The sequence below is a fragment of the Glycine max genome, chromosome 10 (genome assembly GCF_000004515.6).
Source record: "Glycine max cultivar Williams 82 chromosome 10, Glycine_max_v4.0, whole genome shotgun sequence".
Classification (NCBI taxonomy): Eukaryota; Viridiplantae; Streptophyta; class Magnoliopsida; order Fabales; family Fabaceae; genus Glycine; species Glycine max.
Window position 1 is genome coordinate 47,916,208 of NC_038246.2, and position 21,127 is coordinate 47,937,334.

Consider the following 21,127-nt stretch of genomic DNA (forward strand, 5'->3'; position numbering starts at 1 on the left):
ATTTGACACACATTCATGTCATCATCTGCATTCATTCCCAATACCATCTCTCTCTCTCTCTTTCTCTCTGCTTCCTTCAATTCAATGGCTTCCAAAGAGATAGCCAGAGAGCTCCCTCCTCTCCTCCGCGTCTACAACGACGGAACCGTGGAACGCTTCCTAGGTTCCCCGCACGTGCCACCCTCCCTCTTAGACCCCGAAACATTAGTCTCCTCGAAAGACATCGTCATCTCCGAAAACCCCTCCATCTCCGCGCGCGTGTACCTCCCGCCCAAACTCAACAACTCCCACCAACAAAAGCTTCCGATCTTTGTTTACTTCCACGGCGGCGCGTTCTGCCTCGAATCCGCGTTCTCCTTCCTCCACCACCGCTACCTCAACCTCATAGCCTCCGAAGCGAAAGTTCTCGTAGTTTCCGTCGAGTACAGGCTCGCCCCAGAGAACCCTCTTCCCGCAGCATATGAAGATAGCTGGGAAGCTCTCAAATGGGTAACTTCCCATTTTAACAGCAACAAAAGTGAACCATGGTTGGTTGAACATGGTGATTTTAACAGGTTTTACATAGGGGGTGACACTGCGGGTGCCAATGTTGCACATAATGCAGTTCTTCGCGTTGGTGTTGAGAGTGAAACACTTTGGGGTGTGAAAATAGCGGGTGTGGTTCTTGCTTTTCCGTTGTTCTGGAGTTCGGAACCGGTTTTGTCTGAAATGGTTGAGGGGTTTGAAGAGAGTTCAGCCATGCAAGTTTGGAAATTTGTGTACCCTGATGCACCAGGTGGCATTGATAACCCTTTGATCAATCCTTTGGCTTCTGGGGCGCCTAGCTTGGCCTCTCTGGGGTGCCACAAGGTGCTGATTTTTGTGGCGGGGAAGGATGATCTTAGGGACAGAGGGATTTGGTACTATGATGCTGTTAAGAAGAGTGGGTGGGAAGGGGATGTGGAACTGGTTCGAGTGGAGGGAGAAGAACATTGCTTTCAGATCTATCATCCTGAAACTGAGAATTCTAAGGGCGTGATTAGTCGCATAGCTTCTTTCCTTGTTTGAACACCAACTTCCTCTTTCGGATTGTTGTGTTTTTATTAATGTTTGTGAGGAATTCTTGTGATTTTAATAATGAATGAAACGAATTTATGAATCAAATGCTTCGAAAGTTTCTATTGACATGTGCTTTAGTTTTTTTTTTTTTTTTTTTTTTTGTATATTTAGCTATCCATTCTAACTCCTTTTTCAACATTTACCTTGAGTGAAATTTGTCTTTTAATCTCATTAAGTACGAGTATGACTTACATAAATTTAACTATAAAAAAAATATAGTATTCTACAAATGTTGGAATATAGTATAAGATTGTATCTTTTTATTTGGTCATTATCTAATAATGAGAGGAATTAATCTCAACTATTAAATTAAAAAAAATGTGAAGATAAGGAGTAACTTTGTTAGAGTTATTAAAAAATAAAGTTATATTTAAATTAAAGTATAAAAGTATTTTTGTAAATTTTAATGTAAAAAAATAGCAAGAAAAAAAATAGCAATTTCATACAACTTTTGGAGTTTTAAATTCAATTCCTCGATTGGGCCTGGTGGCCCGTTTGAGAATCTCTTATACTGATGCCCCGGTTGGTTCCTATAGTTCAGTAGTTGTATATAGTGAGTGGGACTTGGTTTTGTTTTCGTTCAACAAAAAAAAAAAATAGTACAAAATTATAATATAGGAAAATTTATGATTTATTAAATAAAGGAGGAAATGAAAAATTGACGATGGATACTGGATAGATAAGAGTAGGATGAGGACAGACATGGGCAACCGTGCTGTTTTTTGTTTTGTCCTAGCATTATTATATATGCACAGAAATCAATCATAGTTAAAGAGACAAAATTATTTGAATAATGTAAAAATCAGAAATTGATAATCCAGGCAAGCTTCAGCAAAAAATAAAATATAACAAGATATACGGGGTCGGTCTGGTTTGGGCATAAATATATGAAATCCATACTTTAGTTTACCGTGCGAGAGGGAGGTTACACATGAATGATAATCAAATTCAAAAAGGATAATCAAATTAATTCACTGTGTGTATTTTGAAGCTTTCAAATATCAAAGTCAGTAATTTTAGGTGAATAATAATCAAAATGGTCGTTGTGAATGATGTATTATTCTTTTTTTTTTCTTTTATTCAAAAAATGAAAAACAAATCTTTTTGTATGTGTTAGTTATTGTTAAGTTTGGTTTGATATTATTCTCATGTGTGAGGTGACGATGACCTCTACTTTGTTTGGGCAATCAAGGAGGAGGTGAAGGATGACAAAGAGGTCGTGCATTTTCGAAAATAATGTCGTAATAGATGGAGAAGAGACACCTGAAGTCATTGCGAGAACTGCATCTGCTTGCATATATATATGATGATGTTGCAGTGGATATGACAACCTTCCATTGCCTCAAGCATTTGTCGCAACAACTCTTTCTCTAGTGGCGAAGTGGAAATGTCCAAGGGGTTTAGGAGAGGAATCAAAAGTAACCAACTCATAACTTCAAATCTACTCAACATGTTGGGAATTAAACAAAGAAAATTTTAAGTGAAAGGATTAAATAATAAATATTTAAGTTTAAATTAATCAGTCAATGAATATAATTTAGTTGGTAACAAATGAATTTGTTGGAGAGTAACTGAGTTTAATTCCCATTGAATAGGAGGAGAAATAAGAAATTTTAAATATAATTAAACTCAAACCATATGATTATGATTATTGTTAAAAAAAATAAAACAATCAAAATCACCTAATATAACCGGTCATTTAAGATGATTTAGCAGTAGGCGGTTGACCTAGCCCACACCATAAACACAAAAAATGAAAAAGCATTTAAAAGGGAGACATTTTTAGGGTTGTGGCTATAATGATCACCAATGGCATGCGGCATTCCACTTTCAAAAACAACACTTTTGTTGTTGTGCTAACAAATTTGATCCTTTTCACTGGCATCATTAATGTTTTCCCTCCTCACTCTTTCTCCTCTCTCTAAAATCACTATACTGTTGTACCATTCAAATTAAAGATTGTGCGAACTGCAGAGTAAACTGCAGTAGAGTTTTAACTAACCCTCAGATCAACGAAAAAAAGAGGTACCCTTTTCTCATTTATAGGTTTTTTGTTTCTCACTCTGCAGTTTGTCAAACTTGTCTCTCTTTATTTCACTCTACCCTGTTCCCAGTTCCTTCCCCTTTCTCCAAAGATTTTCAAATTCGTGTTTAAAGTTTGTATCTTTGCGCAGTCTCGGATCTGTTGCATTCGAGCTTAAAGCTAAGATTTTTATTAGGATGGGTTTGATTTGTGGGTGAACCAAACTAAGTTGATTGTCGGTTATTTATTACTGTCGACGGTTTTGTGAGTGTTCTCTTCTCTTCAGAGGAAACAACCTCGTACGTACATTCATGGTATGTTTTGCAAAGTTTCCTTTATAAACTCCCTAACCCTTTTCATTTTTTCATCATGCTTTGAAGTTTTTATTAGTTTCATTAACATGATATGATTGAAATGGAAAGGAACATGCCCCTACTTTATTATTGCAATCCACTTTACGTGTGTGTGTATATATATATATGTGTGTGTGTGTGTGTGTGTTTGTGTGTGTGTCTGTGTGTATATATATGTTTATATGTTATAGCAATTATTTCTTGGAGGGGATTTCTTTTACTTCTGCTCCTATTAACTAACCTGTTTTGTAAAACATTTTTTTTTATCCATTCAAAACTCAAATTTGTGTTAAGGGCTTGTAAAATGTTTTATTCTGTCTGACAAGGGCTGATACCATATTGAGGACATGCATCTATGAATGACATTGCCTTACAATTGTTTTCTCTAACAAGTCTGCTTGAACTATTTTTTACTCTTGTTATGTATCCTAAAATATTCCATTTATATACTTGCACTTGCAGTTCTTGTTGGTTTCATTGCCATGGAGCTGAATTCACAGCCGAGACCATTTTCAATCAAATTATGGCCTCCTAGTCAGAACACTAGGCAGACCCTTGTGGAGAGGATGACCAACAATCTGACTACTAAATCGATTTTCACACAGAAGTATGGAACTTTGGACCAGGAAAAGGCTGAAGAGAATGCAAAGAGGATTGAGGATGTGGCTTTTGCTACAGCAAATCTACACTATGAGAAAGAGCCAGATGGTGATGGAGGTTCTGCAGTCCAGCTTTATGCCAAAGAATGTAGTAAGCTCCTCCTAGATGTTCTTAAAAGAGGACCTAGTAAAAAGGATGATGAAGAAGTGGTGGCATCTGTTAATACTACTGCACCTCATGAATCTGTTTTTGATATATCGAAAGGCCAAAGGGCCTTCATTGAAGCAGATGAGGCGCAGCAACTTTTAAGTCCATTAAAGGAGCCTGGAAATTCTTTCACCAAAATATGCTTTAGCAACAGGAGCTTTGGGTTAGGAGCAGCGCAAGTTGCCGAGCCCATTCTCACTGCCATCAAGGACCAGTTGAAGGAAGTAGATCTATCAGATTTTATTGCGGGAAGATCAGAAGTAGAAGCTCTTGATGTCATGAAGATATTCTCAACTGCCCTAGAAGGAAGCGTCTTGAGGTCTTTAAACCTTTCCGACAATGCATTAGGTGAAAAAGGTGTTAGAGCATTTGGAGCACTTTTGAAATCGCAGAAATGCTTGGAGGAGCTTTATCTGATGAATGATGGAATCTCAAAGGAAGCTGCTCGAGCAGTTTGCGAGTTGATTCCTTTCACAGAGAAACTCAAAGTTCTTCATTTTCATAATAATATGACTGGAGATGAAGGGGCACTAGCTATAGCCGAGGTTGTGAAGCGTTCTCCTTTGTTGGAAGATTTTCGCTGTTCCTCCACAAGGATAGGCGCTGAAGGTGGAGTTGCCTTGTCTGATGCTTTAGGGAGTTGTGCCCATCTGAAGAAGCTTGATTTGCGAGACAACATGTTAGGTGTGGACGGTGGGGTTTCTCTGAGTAAAGCTCTTAGCAAGCATGCAGAACTTAGAGAGGTATACCTGAGCTACCTGAACTTGGAAGACGATGGTGCAATTGCTATTGTTGATGCTCTTAAGGAATCAGCTCCTCACCTTGAAGTTTTGGAGATGAGCGGAAATGACAGTACAGCTGATGCTGCTCCTGCAATAGCAGCCTGCCTAGAAGCGAAGCAGTTTCTTTCCAAGTTGAACCTCTCTGAGAATGAACTCAAGGATGAAGGTGCCAAGCTGATAACTAAGGCCATAGAAGGCCATGTCCAATTAAAGGAAATTGATCTAAGTACCAACCAAATACGCAAGGATGGGGCTCAACAACTGGCTGTGACTGTGGTGCAAAAGGCTGATTTCAAACTTCTGAACATTAATGGGAACTTCATTTCTGATGAAGGCATTGATGAGTTGAAGGATATATTTAAAAAATCTCCAGACATGCTTGGTCCATTAGACGAAAATGACCCTGATGGAGTAGACGATGATGAAGAATCTGATGAAGAAGGTGGTGCAGATGAACTCGAATCCAAAATGAAGAACCTTGTAGTTGATGATTGAACTGAAGCAGTTGTAGTCTACTTTCATGTTCTGCTGCACAAGTAACTCTTATGACAGCAGTAGAAGGTTTTTAGACCATTTTATTCCTAGTAGTTTTATGTAACTGTTAAGACGCATCAATTTGACAGCAGTCAATTATTGAGGGGCATAAAATGTCTGCAATATTTATCGAAATGTTGTTTTCAATGTTTCCTTTCGAAGTTTCATTTTACTTGGCTAGATTATATACTATTTTCAGTTGCATCCCCGCCCGCAGCCATTAGTGTAATGACACCTTGCAATCGATGCTGTGTTATTTAGTTTTACATAAGATTCTGCTTTTGATGAGATATTCTACTAGCTGTTTACGGGAGCTAATGGATCTTTCCCCTTTTGAAAAATGATTAATTCACTATCATGAAAATACAGGCTTAACGTGAGAACTTATTGAGTGTCTAGAAAATACCCACATGCTGATAATGGTCCTTATGGTCAGCTCGAACCATAAATAAGCCTTCTCTAATTGTCAGTTCATCACTACAAGTCTCACATCTTGGTTTCCCCTTTTCAGTTTGACTGTTTTCTAAATAGTTGCGAAAGTTAAAAAAATTTAGAAGTATATATATTTTTTTATTGCTATTATTATTATTATTATTATTATCGTGAGTTGTCATTGGCAACCTTAGGTTGAAAAATGAATAATCAATCAGAAGAAATAAAGTAAAATCATGTTAACGAAGAGGCAAAATATGAATGACTAAAAACCAATAGTTTATTTTTGCTGAATTAGAATATTATTCTGAAAAGGATATTTTTAGACCCTATTTAGGAATAATGAAAATAATAAAGCACACTTTTTTGGGGATCAATCATTTTTCTATTAAGGAGTGTTTATCTATAACTTGTAAATATGACAATAAATTATGAGTTTGTAATTATAATGATAAACGAATGACAATGCATTTTTTAATTAACTATGTGAAGTTTTATTAATATTCGTAATTAAATATCAGGTAAAATGATTTTTTTTAAATGGATGAGATTCTTTTTTCTAGTGTGGCGTGAAGATTTATTTTTTAAATGGATGAGTTACAATGTATCGTATGGGTTTTCACTCAATAAAACTCGAAATTTTTTCTACTTGCACAGTAAGTTCTTGGTGTCTCTGGTCGTTTTGTATCTGAAAGACATTATTGCTCTTTGTTTGATTCTGGCCATGGTTGATGAGACTTTGTTCTCATTGCATGTCTAGCAATGCGAACGGGACAGCACGACACTCGATATTTCCATTTGTCTGCATGCCTTTGGTATTGTGGGATGTGATTTGTTTATTGGTATAATTTTAAACATTACACATCTTTCCTTTATTTTATTGATGAATATGTTTTTTTTATATATATACATACACACCATTCCTTTAAGAAATGAAATTTGTTACTCTTCAATTTATTTCAATGTATTTAAACCTCTTAATTATGATGAACTAACTGTAATCGAGCCTTATGGAAGAAAATTTTCCTTTCTATGCAACTTCTAGCATTAGGGGCACTTAATTTTAAACACTTTATCGTTAATTTTAAGAAATTAAACAACGAAATGTTTTGATTTCTATGCATCATGAAAATACACCTTACCATAGATCGATAGTAATTCGTAATTTAATGACAATTGCATAGACTATTTACTCAAGGAAAAGTAGTGTAATTTAAACATCTAACGAGAAAATAGAGTATAAATTAACCATGAATATTTTCATTCATTAATTTTTTTGAGTTAAATATGGATGTTGCATACTTAAGAGAAGACTCTAGCATAATACATGAAAGTTCCTTATCATTTTTTTTGTTAGAAGAGCTTAATGCAGAATAACATTAAATAGTTATGCAAAATTCTGGCACCCATAGGTCATGACTAATTAAACTCAAATCAGTTCCAGTTTGCTCTTCCATTTGAAGAATGCCCTCTAGTATCAGATAATGAACCTTGGCCAAGAAAACTTGACCTTTTCTTTTTGTGAGTATTCCATGATAACAAATGGCGATTCAAACCACTTCCAACATCCTCGTATGTATGTTTCAGGAAATTTGTTCCTTCAGGCTTGAATCTCTTTGCGGGAGGGGTCACATGGAAACTATCTTCACTAGTTCGCTCATTTTCCATGGGAACACTTTCAGTCCTCAACTCTAAACTTTCTTCTGCTCCTGTATTATCACTGGCTTGTGCAACGCTGTCAGATGAGCGGTGGTCTCTCCTTTTTCCTTTACCTGAAAACTTTGATATGTCTTCCCCATTCTCCACAGCCTTCATCCATTGCAGATCACTTAATGTATCTGCATATACCACTTCTTTTCTTTTCCGCTTTCCAGTAACACCACTGTTGAAATCTTTGGCCTTATCATCCTTGTTCATTGGAGAATACACCCAATCTGGCAATTCATGCTCTTCCATGAGACGAGATCTGTAATTTTCCTTTTGTCTTCTCTCTTCATCCATTTTCTCAAACAGCCAAAATTCCTCATCTGATCGAGCAGCAAGGCGGTTAATTTCTCTCTCACTAGGCACATCTGTCCCAAGTGAGCTTGTACCTCTACGCATAATCTCTTCTAACATTTCTCTTCTGTCCTGGGCTGCACAAATCAAACGACAAGTTCAAATAGTCTCCATTATTTAGCAATAGGACCCAAGGAGCATGGACATGGTAAAAAAGCAGTGGCGTGGAATATTTTAACGTTCCAATTAAAATTTTAAACCCTCTAACTGTTGACATGTAATAAATGGGATTTTCAAATAAATGGAATATAAGATCAAGGACTACTTATCCATATAATTAGCTGATTTCTCTAGTGACAGTTTGGCACGTAAAGGCATACTTTTATATGTAAAAGAATTGCTGGATGAAGGTTATAAAGAATAGGCAGAAATTTGCTGGCATAAATATAATGCTTCTTCTGAAGCGGAGAAAAAATAAACCTTTCCTGCCCTCCTCTTTCCACCTTTAGCCAAAAAATAACTATTGATAGATATTCCTAGGATAAGGCACAAATATAAAAAACTACAAACCTGTTGAAGTAGTGTTGAAAAGTCCTGCCTGGATGACTTTGGCATCAATGCCCATCTTTTGTTTTGCACGCTCTAAAATCACCTCTTCAATTGATCCTACACTAACCAACACAAAAACCCTGACCTCCTTTTTTTGTCCAATGCGATGGGCTCGGTCCTCAGCTTGTTGATCCATTTGAGGGTTCCAATCACTATCAAAGATTATAACAGTATCTGCTGTTTGTAAATTCAAACCAAGACCTCCAGCACGGGTGCTCAAAAGAAACATGAAGTACGGGGAGTCAGGAGCATTAAATTTTCGTAGAAGATTGCCTCTTTCCTCAGTTTTTGTTGAGCCATCAAGTCTAAGATACTTAAAATCATGAAGTCGCAAATAGACTTCAAGAGTGTCCATAAGTCGAGTCATTTGTGAGAAAAGGAGGACTCTGTGACCAGCTCTGCGAAGTTTTGGGAGCAAACGGTCTAGAAGTTCAAACTTACCTGATGCTCTGACAATCTCCTCCTTACGTCTATACATATCATAATCTCCCACAAAGAGATAGGGATGGTTACAACACTTTCTGAGTTGCATTGTTAAGTTTTGCAGACTTTTTGATTTTCCAGAACCTGTAAAATGCACATTTGGTATAAAAAATTGTTAGCAAGTTCTAAGAAATCAAGCAGTCATACAGGGATCTAAAACAAGTAATGTTACCAGGCTAGGTACTTTCCTATAATAAAAAGGAAGACAGCAAGACACCAATACATTTATGCTGAAGTAATAAATAGTCCTATTTCACTAATTCATAACAAAGTTGCAACTGGTAAAAACATTAATAAGGGATATATATGCAACTTGGGAGGGGGGGGAATAGGCCGATGACTTATTTCCTGAGAGATGGGCGAAACTTATTCGCCAGCATATTTGAAAATACAACTAAATTGGTTGAGAACCAGCGAACAAGGCAACACCAGTGCAAAATGGGAATAAATAAATACCTTCAGCATATCAATATTCAAAAGTCAAAGCCAAAGAAAGTATTTGAGAAAAAAGTTACATTTTTATGTGGTTAAAAGGAGAAGTGGGTTAGGGAATAATTGGAAAACAAGAAATAGACACTGACCATTGTCCAAGCCAACTCTGCCTACATCAGTTACTTGTTGATAATATACTTTCTGCCAGGCTGACATATCACATTTGAGTATGACCTGAGATTTCCCAGGAAGGAATTTTTCCACCTCATCTTTTTTCCTTCTTAATATGAAGGGCCTTATTACCTAAGATGGAATGAAACACATCAGAAAGAAGTTCAAAAGAGCAAGAGAATTAGAAACTAGAAGGTTTATGATATAATGAAAGATTCTACGTCACAAGCCACAATTGAATTTTTACACAATTTTGAGATATAAAAAATAAGTGTCTTGCTTGGTTGAGAATCGCACTTGATGCAGACGCCGGATGATCAATAGTTGTTCCTCATCTGTGAGAGAGACATCAACTCGGTCTGCAAAGGGGGCGTTAAACCAGTCCTCAAAATTTTGAACTGAGTTAAAAATGTTTGGAAGGAGAAAATTAAGCAAAGACCACAACTCCTGCAAACTGTTCTGAATTGGGGTACCAGTCAACAGAAGTCTTCGTTGGATGCGATATCTGCACACATGAAAATTAAGAATTAGAGAGGAGAGGATCTAAACCATTGAATACTTTGGCCATGCTATATGTTTTGAAAGCTATCCACTTTTCTTTAGTTCAAGTACAGATGTCAGGTTGTTTGGAGTTGTTCTAAATAAAATAAATGGATATCATAACCAAGAATTTAGGGAAGTAAACACATTAATTAATCTGCGTCATCGATATATATCATGTAGAATCATACCCATTGTCCAAGGTTCTTGCCAGAGCAGACTCGTGATTTTTCAACCGATGCCCTTCATCCACAATCAAGTATTTCCATTGAATTTTCTTGAGAAATGCTTTATCTCTCATTATAAGATCATAGTGCGTTAATAGAACATTAAATTTCCCCTCCCCTGACAACTCTTCCTTCATTGCTTTCCTCTCATCCAGCCGTCCATCATAAAGAATAGCTGTGATGCTGAATCAGAAAGAAAAGGCATGTGTGATTTGAAAATTAAAAGTGAATATGATGTGCATAATTCACAAAAAGAATTATATCCCCTCTCCCCACAAGGGAAGAAGGAGACGAAACAATTTAAAATGTCTGCTTTGGGCATAGTGACATACCTAGGAGCCCATGTTGTGAATTCATTGACCCAATTTGGTAGAACAGCCTTTGGAGCAACAATCAAGTGAGGACCAGTAACACCCTTGTGTTCCATAAGATGTGCTATCAGCGAAATTGTTTGTATTGTCTTCCCGAGTCCCATTTCATCAGCCAAAATTCCATTTAAGTTGTTATTAAACAAAGAAAGCATCCATTGGAGCCCCTCTATCTGGTATGGTCTTAATTCTCCACCTTGAAGCATAGACGGTTGCTCAGTTACCTGTAAACAATTAAGTTGGTTATATTTCCAGTGTGCTACAACTTTTATTCAGAAACAACTAATAAGGATTGACTTTTTTATTTTCTTTTTCTTGATAAAAGAAGAACCTCATAAAAACAGAAAATAATACAATGCATTTGGAGGATAAGGAATCCTCCTACACATAAGAGCAAAACAACAAAGAAAATAAAAGATATCAATGGAGCAAGGCTGCCATTTCCTCAACGTATGTGTAAAGGAAACCCCCTAACAGACAAAATGCTTTACAACAAATAGAAGCAAAATGTCTAATTTCCCAAATCAGCTCTTATGGTAAACATCTAATAAGGAATAATTTTAATGGAGCCTAGAAATTGTGTACAAAAACTTCATCGTATTTTTTCTCCAAGAGGTGCAACAAAGTGATTCACGGATACTTACCTTTTCTTGAATAGAATGTATGGCAGAGTTGTATTGCCGCTGACCTTCAAGTAAATCACTAGAATCACCATTATGATCAGAATCTATCATATCTATATCTTCATCAAGAGGTGATTCCTTAGAAACTCCATTCTTTAAAGCATCTGACTCCAGTAAATCAGCTTCGGAATCTTCCAAGGCTTCAATGCCATTTGAATATTTGTTGTCCTTTTGACGTTGAACAGCTGCTCCTAAATTTACTAGTAGTTTATTTGTTTCTTCAAGAAGCAAAGTTAATCTCTCATTCTTACTCTCTTTCACCATTCTCATGTAGGCTTCTTGATCATCAGCCTTCAATGCTTGGAATCTCAATTTCTCTGCCCGAGTTGCCCGTTGCCTTTGCCTTCCATGCCATGCCTGCAAAAGTATTTGAGAATAAATAAGCCATATTAATTATTGGTAACTGATAAGTTATATTTCAACCTACAATGAAGAGCAAAAAATTAATCTAAAATCATACAGAACTCTCCAGGAAATGAGAAAGACAGCATTAAATTAAAAAATTCTTGATCAAATATTTCAGAAACAAACAAAGTTCTAACGAGGAGTAAGAACTTAAAAATATAACCCAATTATATATGTGTGTATGGGAAATGTTATTTGTACAACAACTTGTACAACAAATTTTACAACTGATAAGTGCCAATTATACCTATCCTTTAATCCTGTAATAATTTGGCACTTATCTCAGCTTTTCTCTTGCTTTTAATACTTGTGTGGCCTTAATTTTGTTAATAGATGACTATTTAGACTAAGGTTGTTGCTTTTCAACTTTTAAATAAATTTCATTAAGTTTTGGTCTTTGTTTGTAGGAAAATATGAAGAAAAGAAGTGAAATTTTGAAGAGGTGAAGAGTTTGAAGCCACGTTAGTGCAGAAGTGATTCACGTTAGCGCAAGGATGCTAGAGTTTCTGAGAGAAGATTTGACCTCAGCCTGTTTTGCGCTTAGCATAGGTTCATTCTGTTAAGTCTGGCTGCGTCCAAGTCACATTGGACTGTAACAAACAATTAAATCCCGAAGGTTTTTATGTTGACAAAGTATAAATTTTATGTATTAACCTTTCATGCTTAAGTTACAAGTTCATCTATCTCTATGAGATACAAGCAGAAAAGCATACACAGAAAGACTCTGAATGATAGCCAAAGTATCAATCATTGGACGATACTGCTTCAGCGTCCAATCATGAGAAGACAAGTGCTTTAAACTTGGCTGACAATACAAAAGCAATGGAATAGTTACTAGATCCTCAAGTACTGAAAACAATCATCAAAAAGTAACATCCATAGGTTCAATAAGAAACTCGTGCCATAGCGCACAAAAGGGAAGATTTAAATTATCTTGTCTTAACATTCTTCATTCCTTTTGTCTTATGCTGTTAGCGTTTCTTTCAATTTGTACGCTGAAAGTTAGCTCTGAGCACTAGACAACATTGACAGATTGTACTTCTTTAAAGATATGCTACAGCAAAGTTTTTGTGGTCCCCACTCTCTCTGCACGATAACAGCCTCGTGTAAAGCGCCAAAGCTATTAGAGAGTACATGTTTTAGTGCCAAAAGTGACAAAGAGTACTCGTTGTAGCCAAAAGTGACAGAGAATACTTGGTTGTAATCAAGAAATTGATTAGTGGAACCTTGCAAGGTTTGAAGGAGAATTAGACATAGCTCAAGAGTTAAGGTAAACCAATATAAAATCTTTGTGTTTTCTTTACTACTTCTATATAACTAATTCTTTTCTATAAGTTACGTCTACATTACTGTATCCAAGTTTTGTGAACTAATTTTGAAGAACGTGATTTTGAACCCCTTGGACGAAACCCATCATCCATTGATATCTGTTTGAGAAAAACTTTTAAAAGTTTTCGAAAGACTAAGTTTTTATCTATCACATTATTCAACTCCCTCCTTTTAGTGTGTTTCAGGTATTTAACATTCCATGCTTAGCATGGAATCACCTGGAAGCCTATACTAATTTGAAGAACCACGCTTAGCGTGGAAGCCCCTGGAGCTTCTGGAGTTATTATAAGTTTGTACTAAGCACAAAAATGGTCTGCACTTAGCATGCCACTTATGACCTGACATCTATAAAAGGAAATCCTGCATACTTTCTCTGACACTTCCCACACTCCAAGTACAATTCTCTGCAAAAAGATTTTAATTATTTTGCAAAGTTGAAGTTCAGCCATAGCTTTAAATTGTTTAAAGATGGTGGTCAGTGTTTCAGATTTTTGTTTAATGACTTAGAGAGTGAGAGAGAAAAAAGAATAAACAAGAGAATATTATTGACTAATTTGATACAGAGATTATTATTTATACAACAGTGAGACTTCTCTAGAAAGCCACCTGGACTAACCAACTCTAACTAACCTACATCTATCATAACAGACTATGACAGCTTTAACGACTGACTATGCACTATATCACATAGGAACACAAGAACTTCTAATTCTAGCACGCAAAAAGTTACATTACACCTAAAGTTAGAAATTTATTTCCCACATAAGTATATATGATTTATAAAAAATGAAAAATAAGATAAGAAATAGTGTACCTGGACACCATCATTCCTTTGTTTTCTCCTCTTCACAGAAGCTTGAATTTGTAATTGGAACTCACGGACAGTATTGAGTATTTCTGCAAAGAATTTTCTTGTTCTAGTCTCTATATGATTTTTCTCCTTTTCTTCTAATCTTGACAGTCTCTGCATTTAAGGATCTATATGAGATGAGCAGATAGAGTAGTTTCATTTAATGTTCAGATACTGGAAAACCATGCATACATCAGGAAATAGAAACTGAATCACTGCACTACATGTCTTGTATATTTAAATAGAACGGCAGATCATCTATAACAGTGTGAATGTGTGAATTTATATTTCCTTGTCTCTCCATATGCATGGATCTGTGAATTTGTTCACATGAGTTAGTCTGTCTTTTCAACATGTTAGTCACACTGTTATTGTTTATTTGGAGAAAGAATTGATAAATAACTTACAAATTACAAAGTTTTTAATTGAAGAAAGACAACTGCATCCTTTCTTTGCCTATCCCAAGTGACAATGTTTACAATAATCTTATATTTACAATCAGATAATAATGGGTTTTTCTAGCCAAAGCATAAGAGAAAACCACATAGGAGGCTTGTACCAATTAAAGGGATCAATGAAAGAAGTGAATATAAACTCATTGCATCAATGAAGCCTTAACATCTGCAGATGTAACTATAGTCTATGATATCCATGATATGGAAACCAAGTTCAAACCCACAAAAGGGGAGAGGGGGAATACATATTACTGAAGAAGAAAAGAAAGTTACCTCAGCCTCCCGTTTCTTCTTTAATTGATCATCAGCATCCATGGCAAATGGATCTCCAACACCATACAATGGACGGCGCAACCTCATCATGCCCCAATCAAACAATTGCCTGTCAGGATATGCACACTTAGCATTGAGCCAGTATTCAGAACTCACATCAGACCGAACCTTCATCTGCAACTCTGCCAGCTGCCAGAAAAGAAGTCCTTGCCAACAAGGACACAATTATTGTCATTTCTCGGTTGCAGTCGACAACAAACAAATGTAAAAAAAAAATCAACTAATTTCCTTACTATAAATTATTTTCAGCTGTTCCCTTCATTATAATAATGAGTAGGGGGGGGGGGGGGGGGACGTATCTCATAAACAGAAAGCAATTTTGTCATACTTATACTGTAAACAATTTAGCAATCAATTTGTGAAAGTTAGACAAGGCTTGCAATATAAGCATTGAAGTTAGACATAGCTCACTAAGAATTGAAGATTCCAGAATAAATTTTACCTTTAGTCCATAAAGTTCAAGCAAGCACTTTGTCTGCAGGTCCTCTCCCCTGCTTGAAGGCAATTCTGGATCAACACAGTACCACAGTTCTTCAGTAAAATTGTCAGAACTCCAGCTTAGAGACCACTCCCGATTAATGGATATGGTTATATGAATAGACATGTTTAGAAATATCTTAAAGCCACTTGGAAACACTTCAATGAAGTTTCAACACATAACTTTATTTCACAAGGATACTTTATCCTATTAACCCTCTCTAACAAGCTATCAAAATATAAGGGTAAATTTAAGTGTTGCTATGAAGTGGTTGATGTGTCTTTCTAGGTGTTGAGGTGTAGTGGATTGTTTGATGCAGAAGTGAATCAGACTATCCTCTTTGATGCAGCTGATGTGATGAAGCAACCGATACAACCACATCATCCAAATTTGGCAAGTTAACTCAATTATATTCTCTTAAAACACTTGATAGGCAATGGGTATATAATCTAAAGGAATCTGAACCAAATATGAACAGTGAGCTACTTATGGTTTAACAACATCACACTTGAATTTCATACCATAAATATTTCTAAACTATACTCTACAGTTTATACACACTAATTTTACCAGTTTATAACTTAATGGCAGATTCACAGCAAGAAGAGAAACATACCAGAGCATAAGAATTTGTAAGATCTCTGGTACCAAATACAATCAGGCAATTGAAATTTTTAATGATTGATGGGATGCAAATGATTCTGTCTCAATAGAAATGTTGATTGTGACAAATGTTTGATTAATGGTCCAGAAAAGAATTAGATTAAATGGTTTGAGGACTTGCACGTCATAATTCTAGTTAGTTCAGTAAATGGGATTGCACAAGCCATACCTCTAAAGATGATTAGTAGTATAACAACATTATTCAAGCACATCAATCACTGGTAACAAAAATGAAGGAACCATAAAACAACAACAACCTTATCCCACTAATGAAGTTGGATACATGGATTGCACGCTGTCATTGTGCTCCATTAAAGACCAAATCCTCAGATATTATCTATTAATGACTCTGCACATGGCTTAACGGTAAACAAAACAATCACCAAGGAACCATGTACAAATTAAATCCAAATTCCACACCAAGTCAAACCAGAAACATTTTAACCAGAATCATTGACCTTGAAGCTCATTTAACCGATGCTGAATCAGACTCCGATACCGATTATCCCTTGATTGCTCCAATTTGAAACCAGGCACACAATTCGGGCGCTGCTTGGACAGTGCATCTTCAAGATCTGTCATCAAATCTTCTCCAGAATTCCCTCCATCGCCCTGCACAACGATTAACAAACAACAGAAACATCATCTACATCGCACAATTTCAACAAGAACTCGTAAATTGTAGTGGCACACAATGCAACTAACTTATTCGAACAATCCAGAACCAAACAACAACAGCAACAGAAGTCCGCAGCTAGGTAAACAACAACAACAACAACAACAACACTAACTGGAGTTGAATACACAAACAACAACAAATCCGAAAAGAAATCAACGTTATGCAGTGAGTAAGCAAGTTGCAACAACACTGGCGAGGGCATCGAATCCAAATGACATACGAACAAAACAAGCGGTGAAATCTAACGGAATCGGCGAGAAGCGACGAAAGAATGAAAGACGAAGAGAGAAAGAAGAAGACGTACATGATTGTTGCGGTAGATGGAAGAGACGGAATTGAGGATGTGAGGAGGGAGAGGTAGGTCTCGCGAGAGAAGGTTGAGGGCACAGATGAGCGTCTTGGCGTGGCGCTCATTCTCCATGGCGCGAGCGAGAGTCCCAACGGTCCCTTATTCTTTTTTTCTTAATAACCAATATTTGAAATTCCCAATTACTCTGTGACTCACTCGCAACACAGACAAAACACGCACTCGCTCACGCCGCGAGACAAAAACCCTCTCTTCGCCCTTCTTTGGTTTGGGTATGAACGTATTTGGGGACGAATTATGCTATATACTACCAACGGGGACACTCCTTTTTTCCCTTTTCGCCAAACGTGCCTTCTATATTTCCTTGAAAAGACCTTTTCACCCTCTCGTTTTTACAATACCCTCTTTATATTTTGAAACTTAAACTTTCTTCTTTTTTTTTTTTGGAAAAAAAAAACTTGAAATATAGGTATACCAAAAACAAAAACTTTCTATATAGGCCGTTTGTTTACGTATGTTTTACAAATTCATTCAATATCATATTTTTTTTATTTGAGTTAAGTTAAAAAAACTTACTAGATCTTAGTTCAAATAATACTTACATAAATATATGTAAATTATCCACCAACTCATATCCTTTTAGATATGAGTGAATTTATTTTTTATCAACTAGACTAATCTTTCTTGACATATATTTATATAAAAAGTGATTTAGTTTTTATAGAATTTAATCTGAGAAAAATGATAAAATTATTTTTTGTTTAGTTATAATTATTAAGGATATTTTTATTTTAATTTTGTTAAAACTACATATATATTTCAGTAGAAACAATTCTATCTATAGTTATAGTTTTTTTTTAAAAAAAAGATACACTAAATAAAAATAATTTATTAACATACTGTTAATTTATGTGATACATGTCTGATCTGCTTTAAGATATCAAAGTTTGAGCTTAGAAAACAACTTCATTAAGAAAATATTAAATTAGTATCATCGTGTTATGATATTATTAACACGAACAGAATTACTTTTCGGGGAATATTTTTGTGGTTTTAGATAAAATAAAAAATAAAAGGAAAATGCCAACAAGTACAAAATGGTTTTGGTAAAGTTGCACCCTGGCTTTTGTTTGTCGTCAAACAGTCTTAATTTTCAATTAAGATTTATTTAAAAATAAGATACTAGTCCACAATCCACATTATCAATTCGTGGATTTCCTATATTTTCTTTCGAAATAAAATGCTGAAAATATAAATAGTTTCTCAATATAATCAGAGATTTTTTTAAAACTTTATTTTCGATTTCAAAACAAACATGATAAAGAAATTAAAAGCGATTTTTAAAAAAATAAAGTAGTTTTTCAAGAGAAAAACAGTTTTTGAAAACCCAAAAATTTTCTAACTTGTTTAATAAATGGAAGAACAATTAGAAAATGTATCTCCGTGTAAAATTATATTTGATTTGATTTGTCGTGTATATCTTAAAATTTGAAATAAGATTTAAAGAATTATTTTTTGGGGCATTCTCCATATTAGTGATAAAATAAAATTTTCATCATAAATTGCCTCCACAAAGCTGTACAGGAGATGGATAATGGATTCCCCGTAGTCAGGAAATTTCCATTGTTTAACTTTATTTCTCATACATTAAAATGTTGACAAAATATAAGCTGAAAAACAAAATTGCAGCCATTAAATCTTGAATGCAGCAGCACTTTGCAGCTGTTTTTAACCAAGTACAGGGGATCCTGATCCGTCCATACAGCTTCAGTGTTTAACTCCCGACTAAATATGTCGTTTGTTGCATTTTTCAAAGCATGTATCTTTCCATCAAGAGATGCAGTTTCAAATTTATATCTGACTCGTGATTTTGAACATATCAGATAGCTAAAAATACATATCATTTATTGAATTTGTCTGTTTATTTTTTAGTTGCATAAAGAAAGATAAAAAAGTAACTTGGTTTGACATAATTGATAAATAACCTTGTTCCTCTAGCACATAATGGAGGTTTGATTATCTTAAATGAATTCTAGTACCTCAAAGGATTACTCCTTAACTTCCATTTGAGGAATATCCGGGGGTTAAAGAGAATTTATTTTAAGCATTTGATCTTGCTTGTTCCCCCTCTCAAATTTCACTTCTCCCTCGTTACAAGTTCATTGTCACTTTAATGTATATCTATCCCTGCATATTTCATCTCCTTAGGTTACTGCTAACAGTTAGAACTGACAAACACATTATAACAACGCCAAAAAGAATATATTGACACTACTTGATGTTGGTATTATTATATCAACCCTTATAGTTTGAGCTATCTTTATAAGGCTCCAAACAGAAGGAAAAGGCAGAGTGATCGTGAAGCTTAACACAATTGTGCATAACGTTAACATCTATTCCTTCTGATGTAATGGTAGTTATCCAATAGATTCCATAGCAACTCCCATTTCTCAGTAACATGTATTGTTGGAACACTATTCTCGTTAACATGTATTGTTGGAAAAAGAATCCTGCCACATAATGGCCACTTTGGGATGAGGCGGAAGGACAATTTCTAATTTGTTTTGAACTAATGCCTTCGTCTCAGTTTCAGCCAGAATTTGGGGATTCAATGCCTTGACTATATGAATTTTAAGACTTCAACAATGTTCAACACTGCAATGCTCGGCTGATCGGTTCTTGGAAGTACTGGAGAGAGATCAAAATAGCTTCCTATTCAAAAACATGAAAATTAAGCAGTGACTTAAAACTGGATACACAATAATTTAATATAAGCAAATTGACTAGGGAAAGAATTAAAAAGATAGTACCTCTGTTCGAATTGTTCGGCTGCCCTGATGTGGACATGTATTTAAATATAAATTGAATGCATCCTGTGCCTTTTTTCCCTGCAAATTTTAGGGAATAGAGCAGCAAGAAAACTAGTACTCAATACCATGATTCTTTTTTCCTATGTAAACTCTAAAAAGAGTGCATACATTATGAAGATATCCAATATCACTCAGTATTACAATCCATGTACAAAAACTAAGAAAGATAAGCATCTCATTGAAAGAAGAGCCTGAATAAGTAGAGGGAAACTCTCAACTCTTGATGATATTCAGGATTATACCTATACAGTTTTCCACTTCTTTTTAGTATACCAAACAGAAGGGTAACAACAGAAAAAGGCATATACTCAAAGATTCAGGCAAATTTATGGAATCTCTGGTTGGCAGCAGTCTCACAATTACAGGTTACAACCATGTATAAATACTAAAAGAAACATGTAATACCTTTAAGTTATCATCTTCTTCAATACTCTCTTCCAACCCAGCCAGTCCACCAAAGGCAATCAATAAATGTCTACCAATTTAAGAAACAAGCAATTTACAGATCAATTCAAATAAAAAAAAACATTGCATCATTAGACATAATTCTTTTAAACTTTATATTTCAAATTTAGTCAGTTAGTGAAGCTCGATACAAGTACGAAGTTATACAGATAAGGAAACCACTTCATACAGCAGCCAAATTTATAATTGCGAAAGTCAATATTATGATAATAAGATGCCATTTTCACAAATTGTTGAAGAACCCATTCCTATAGCATTTCCTGGTCATATTGATCCAGATTCCAGATTCCGGTATCGATGAAATTTTACAGAAGAAACAAAGTGCCTGAAGGCTGTTATTGAATTGTTGACTTAAAATAACTTTATTGACATGTGTCTTAGGAGCAAGCCATAGTTTCCAATCCTTACCCCCATTTGGAAATTATCATTTTAGAAAATATATAATGAACAAAAAGAAAAACAAATTTGTAGGAAGGGCTTTCAAAACCCATATCTTAGAATTATAAGCTCTTTCAATTAAAACAGCAACAAAAAGAAAAGTTAAAATCTGCACCTAAGCAATCTAAGTCAATTATTTTGCAGCTGATGTTATAACACAATACCTGAAAGAAGGTATTTCAAGATCAGAAGACTTAATAATCTGACCATGCTCAGAGGTACCAATTATAAAATCATAGCCACGCTGTCACAATAACAAGTTAATAGAAGGACTCATGAGTAGAGTTAGGGTGGAACGACAAAAATATTAGTGGG

The 21,127-nt window shown here is 35.3% G+C and overlaps 4 protein-coding genes across 8 annotated transcripts in view; 2 read left to right on the top strand and 2 right to left on the bottom strand.

The window, feature by feature from the left end:
- On the top strand, nucleotides 1-1,164 carry LOC100785409 (2-hydroxyisoflavanone dehydratase). Its single transcript, NM_001252698.2, has one exon. It carries the CDS (start codon nucleotides 16-18, stop codon nucleotides 1,045-1,047), a length of 1,032 nt encoding a protein of 343 aa, NP_001239627.1. The 5' UTR covers nucleotides 1-15; the 3' UTR covers nucleotides 1,048-1,164.
- A 1,674-nt stretch (nucleotides 1,165-2,838) lies between these two features.
- On the top strand, nucleotides 2,839-5,732 carry LOC100785942 (RAN GTPase-activating protein 2). 3 transcript variants are annotated; one of them, XM_006589537.4, is made up of 3 exons: nucleotides 2,841-3,123; nucleotides 3,273-3,435; nucleotides 3,937-5,732. In XM_006589537.4, exon 3 carries the CDS (start codon nucleotides 3,957-3,959, stop codon nucleotides 5,556-5,558), a length of 1,602 nt encoding a protein of 533 aa, XP_006589600.1. In that variant the 5' UTR covers nucleotides 2,841-3,123; nucleotides 3,273-3,435; nucleotides 3,937-3,956; the 3' UTR covers nucleotides 5,559-5,732. The 3 variants fall into 3 exon arrangements, with proteins under 3 accessions (XP_003536546.1, XP_006589600.1, XP_014618858.1); XM_003536498.5 differs by lacking the exon at nucleotides 3,273-3,435 and having other exon boundaries at nucleotides 2,839-3,123; XM_014763372.3 differs by having other exon boundaries at nucleotides 2,841-3,435.
- A 1,537-nt stretch (nucleotides 5,733-7,269) lies between these two features.
- LOC100786280 (probable ATP-dependent DNA helicase CHR12) lies at nucleotides 7,270-17,311 on the bottom strand. Of its 2 annotated transcripts, XM_003535612.5 has the most exons (12): nucleotides 17,037-17,311; nucleotides 16,512-16,665; nucleotides 15,355-15,419; nucleotides 14,853-15,041; nucleotides 14,089-14,238; nucleotides 11,502-11,897; nucleotides 10,822-11,081; nucleotides 10,454-10,672; nucleotides 10,020-10,227; nucleotides 9,701-9,854; nucleotides 8,598-9,203; nucleotides 7,270-8,164 (listed from the first exon to the last, which is right to left on the bottom strand). In XM_003535612.5, the coding sequence occupies exons 1-12, from the start codon at nucleotides 17,151-17,153 to the stop codon at nucleotides 7,464-7,466; spliced, it is 3,219 nt and encodes a 1,072-aa protein (XP_003535660.1). In that variant the 5' UTR covers nucleotides 17,154-17,311; the 3' UTR covers nucleotides 7,270-7,463. The 2 variants fall into 2 exon arrangements, with proteins under 2 accessions (XP_003535660.1, XP_014618860.1); XM_014763374.3 differs by lacking the exons at nucleotides 16,512-16,665; nucleotides 17,037-17,311 and adding an exon at nucleotides 16,311-16,397.
- Nucleotides 17,312-19,284: 1,973 nt separating this feature from the next.
- The window catches only part of LOC100786821 (uncharacterized), a gene marked incomplete in the record, with an annotated part of 5,779 nt that continues 3,936 nt past the window's right edge, over nucleotides 19,285-21,127 (bottom strand). The window contains 7 exon segments of one of the 2 annotated variants that reach the window (NM_001255482.1): nucleotides 19,285-19,730; nucleotides 19,733-19,751; nucleotides 19,850-19,927; nucleotides 20,315-20,384; nucleotides 20,977-21,057; nucleotides 21,060-21,065; nucleotides 21,068-21,073. In NM_001255482.1, coding sequence (NP_001242411.1) covers nucleotides 19,660-19,730; nucleotides 19,733-19,751; nucleotides 19,850-19,927; nucleotides 20,315-20,384; nucleotides 20,977-21,057; nucleotides 21,060-21,065; nucleotides 21,068-21,073 — 331 coding nt within the window. 2 annotated transcript variants of the gene reach the window in all.